The following is a 4,006-nucleotide window of genomic DNA, read 5'->3' as shown; positions in this document are numbered from 1 at the left end:
AGAGCATCAACTCACACCCCAAAAGGTCACGGGCTCAATTCCAGGTCAAGGGCCTATACCTTCATCCCAGGCCCCCGTTGGAGTGTGTGCAGGAGGCAACCAATCGATGTGTCTCTCTCACATGGATGTTTCTCTCTTCCTCCCGCCCTCCCGCCCTCCCTCCCTCTCTAAGAAAAATCCGTGGAAAAAATATCCTCGGGTGAGGATTAAGAACAAAAGAAAAACAGGAAGATGCATTCCCAATCCAAGATGCGTGAAGAGGCCGCTGTGTGCGCTGGTCGAGAGAAAGCAGCCCCACCTTCTCTCCCTCCTGGTCTCCTCTGTCAGCAACCACGGTCCGGACAGAGCCACGGCCACCCGCCGAGAGAACCGCAGACACGCTCACACACGGGAGCCCGCGGGATGCCGCCCGGCTAACGAGCCAGGCACACGGGACCTTTCAAAGGAGCAGGTTTCTCGAAGGTGAGCAGCCACCTGCGACCCTGCTCATTAACCGCAGCTCAGAATTCTTCCCCCTCGGCCCACCCGGCGGAGGCTGGCAGGGGACCGCTGTGCCCAGTCGTCTCCCTCCTTCTCCGGTTAAAAGGTGCCCGAAGCCACGTGGAGGGCACGGAGGGGGGCCCGGGGGCCTTTCGCGGCGGCCCCGGAGGGTCCGGCACGGCTCAGCCCGTCACGCCGGGTTAGGCTCGGCCAGGCCGGAGCCCAGCCTGCTTGGACGGCGAGGCTGTCTCTAAGACTGGCTTTCGCCTGCAGCAATAACTTACCCGGTCGGAAACAGAGCGTTGCTTTAATCCTTGACAAGCTGCAGGGACAGGACAAAAAACACGTTTGGTCGAGATGAAGACAGCTTGGGGGAAACCAGAGTTTTCTCACGCGTCTTTTTTTTAATAAAAATATAAACTTGGGAGAATAAAAAAAAGAGGTGTATAAATAGTAACCAGTTTCCACGAGCAACGCTGTTGAGCAGAATCACGCGTGCACGGCACCTGCCGGCTCACAAAGGCTCTGTGCGCCCTTCGGGAAACCCCGGGCAGCGGAGAGCGTCGGCTTGGTGAGGAGGGGCTCCAATTTGCTTCTGTAAACTTTTCATCCGTGACTTTACATCCGGAACATCTGGCAAAAACCAATTGCCTCGCCCAGCCGGTGTGGCTCAGTGGTTGAGCGCTGACCCAGGAACCAAGAGGTCAGCAGTTGCAGTCCCAGCCAGGCACATGTCCGGTTGCGCTGTGCCCCCCAGTAGGGGGCGTGCAAGAGGCAGCCGATGAATGATTCTCATCATCAATGTTTCTCTCTCTCTCCCTCTTCCTTCCTCTCTGAAATCAATTATTTTAAAAATCATTCGTCTCTTAGGAGGATAGTTGGGAGTCTGCTGTCCGAGTCCAGCTCACAGGCAGCCCCCGGAGGGAGACCTGGGGAGGGGGTTCCAAGTCCTGGCGCGGACGGATTCTTTCAAAGCTGCCTCCGGATGGCGAGGTGATGCCACCGGCTTCCCTGGAGGAACGGACGTCACAGGAAATGAAAGTCCGCGTGTGGCACCAGCTGCCGTGTGGTCACATTCTTCTCGCAGATCTAGACGGTCCCGGGGACTCAATAGCTGTCGTGTGTCCCCTCCATTAACGTCTTAAGGACCGGAAAGGAGCGCAGGGCGATTGGCAGCCCCTCCCATGGTGGGGCCGGGAGGTGAGGATAGCAAAGGGGAGGACACTGATCCCGCAGTCTTCAGCCCCAGAGGAAATGCCACGTGCGCGTCCAGAGAGGGTGGAGGGACCGGATGGGGGAGCAGCCTGGGTGGTTGACCCCAGCAGAAAGTTCCTTCCTGCCTGGCCCTCATGGCTCAGTGGTTGAGCGTCGACCTATGAACCAGGAGGTCACGGTTTGATTCCCGTTCAGGGCACAGGCCCAGGTTGTGGGCTCGATCCCCAGTGTGGGGCGTGCAGGAAGCACCCGGTCCATGATTCTCTCTGATCATTGATGTTTCTCTCTCCCTCTCCCTTCCTCTCTCTGAAATCAACAACAACATATACCAAAAAAAGAGGGTTTCTCCCTGAACACCCCCGGCCCCCATTGCGAGAGGCGTGGGAAGGGGCTCCTCAGGGGGATCCAGGTCCCCACCAATAGGCTCTCGGTAGCCTTCGTGGGCCTCCTGATGCGCTGCATCCGCCGGAGGCCGCCCCACCACACGTAGGGGCTGCTCCTCTCTGCAGCCGTGAAGCGTGGGAAGAACTCGGTGGCCCACGGGGACCGTGGAGATGTCCACTCCGAGGGCACGGGCGCCCCTTCTGTGCCAGAACAAAGGTCACTGCTGAGCTGGCCTGGGCAGGACAGGGCTCCGTCCGGGCGGGTCACTCTAGACCAGTTGCAGGTGTCATCCAGCCCCTGGGGCCCGGCCTGGCTGCTCTCACACACACCGAGGGGATCCTCGGGTCGGAGACATCACAGCAGGAGCCTGGCGTCTCTGAGTCCCAGCGTCTCCATTTCCTCCTGAGAGAAGGCGTTTCCCCGGAGCCTTCGGGGGACAAAGCAAGAGAGGGCGGAGTGAGGATGGAACCCGGCATCGCTTTCCTACAATGGAAGCGGAACCCCTAAAGCCATGGCCTGCCCCCGCGGCCCCACAGCCTCTGAGCGGGCACCCTCTCCCCACTGCCCAGCATGCCTCGAGGGCGTCATGCCACAGCCCCTGGCCCCGGAGAAGATCCCATTCAAAGTGCGGCTTCCCCTGAACGCGTCACTTCTGCACCGTCGTGAAGTCGAAAAATCATGTTGAGCCGTTGTAAGGTAGAGCCGTTTGTATTTTACAACTAGGAGATGCCCCCCTAAAAGTCTATACTTCAGGGTTTTTAAATAAAATACACTTTTTTAAAAGCTGGTAACGCTGGCTCCCAGGGAGGGAAGTCTGCTGGTTTTGCCCCGCGTCCCTGGGGGTGATGGCACAGCGCTCGGGGGCGGCTCAGAGTCCCCACTGGCCTGGCCCGCCCACCCCGGCCCGCCCACCGCTCTCCGTAAGGGTCAGGCGGCAGCAGAGCAGTCCAGGTGCAGGGAGCACGTCCCCGGCTGCAGCAGCAGGAAGCAAATCGCATCAGAGCCCTTAAAATACCCGCCTGACGCGGCCTGCTCGCCCGGACACAAGCGTGACACTCCCGCGGGTTGTGCAGTGACTTCAGAACAAAAACAATGCCCACCCCTCCTTGCGAGCGCCCGGGCCCTGCGGACCTCACGGGCCGGGGATGACCCGCTCGGACAGAGACATGCTCTCCGTCACAGGCCGCTTTGAGGATCGTTATTTTTAACTTCGCCATTTGACACCTGCCGTGGGTTTCGAGGGAGGGGAGAGTCTGCCCCTTGAGAGCAGGGCCCCCAGCCCCCGGGAGGAGGGTGAGGGACCGCAGGCCAGGGCCTGGTGCGGGCAGCGGGCGTGGCGGGCGTGAGTCAGCAGAGCCGGCGGAGTCGGGTCTGTCCTTCCCCTACTCAGTTTCATTCCTGGCACTTTCACTGGGGGTTCAGAGGTACTGACCAGCTTCTTCTTTTTTTTCCTTTTATTTTTTTTAGAGAAAACCCTGAAGTATAGATATGTTTGTTTTGTTCACCCTCATCTGAGGGTATTTTTTCTATTGACTTTTAGAGAGAGTGGAAGAGAGGGGGAGAGACAGAGAGAGAAACATCGATGTGAGAGACACACATTGATTGGTTGCCTCCCACACACCCCCAACCGGTGCTGGGGATCGAGGTACGGGGCCTTAACCAGAATCGAACCCAGAACCTTTCAGTCCTCGGGCTGACACTCCAACCACAGAGTCAGACCAGCTACGGCTGAAGTATAGGTTTTTATGAGGGAATCTCCTAGTTGTAAAATACAGACGGGCCCCACCTTACAACGGCTCGACATGATTTTTTGACTTCACGACGGTGCAAACGCGACAGGCGTTCAGGGGAAGCCGCACTCTGAATGCGATCTTCTCCCGGGCCGGCGGCTGGGGCGCGGCGCCCTCGGGGGGTGGTGCAGCGGGAA

At 59.0% G+C, this 4,006-nt stretch overlaps 1 protein-coding gene across 1 annotated transcript in view; it reads right to left on the bottom strand.

Annotated features, from left to right (window-relative positions):
- Window positions 1-1,963: 1,963 nt before the first annotated feature.
- The window catches only part of NOD2 (nucleotide binding oligomerization domain containing 2), a 22,320-nt gene continuing 20,277 nt past the window's right edge, over window positions 1,964-4,006 (bottom strand). Inside the window, exon 12 of the mRNA XM_015572641.1 lies at window positions 1,964-2,506. Coding sequence (XP_015428127.1) covers window positions 2,434-2,506 — 73 coding nt within the window. The 3' untranslated portion in view covers window positions 1,964-2,433. The remainder of the gene's footprint in view (window positions 2,507-4,006) is intronic.

This window comes from Myotis davidii, unplaced genomic scaffold (assembly GCF_000327345.1).
Source record: "Myotis davidii unplaced genomic scaffold, ASM32734v1 scaffold328, whole genome shotgun sequence".
Classification (NCBI taxonomy): domain Eukaryota; kingdom Metazoa; phylum Chordata; class Mammalia; order Chiroptera; family Vespertilionidae; genus Myotis; species Myotis davidii.
Note: the sequence above shows the minus strand (reverse complement) of the source record. Positions and strands in the feature narration are given on the sequence as shown.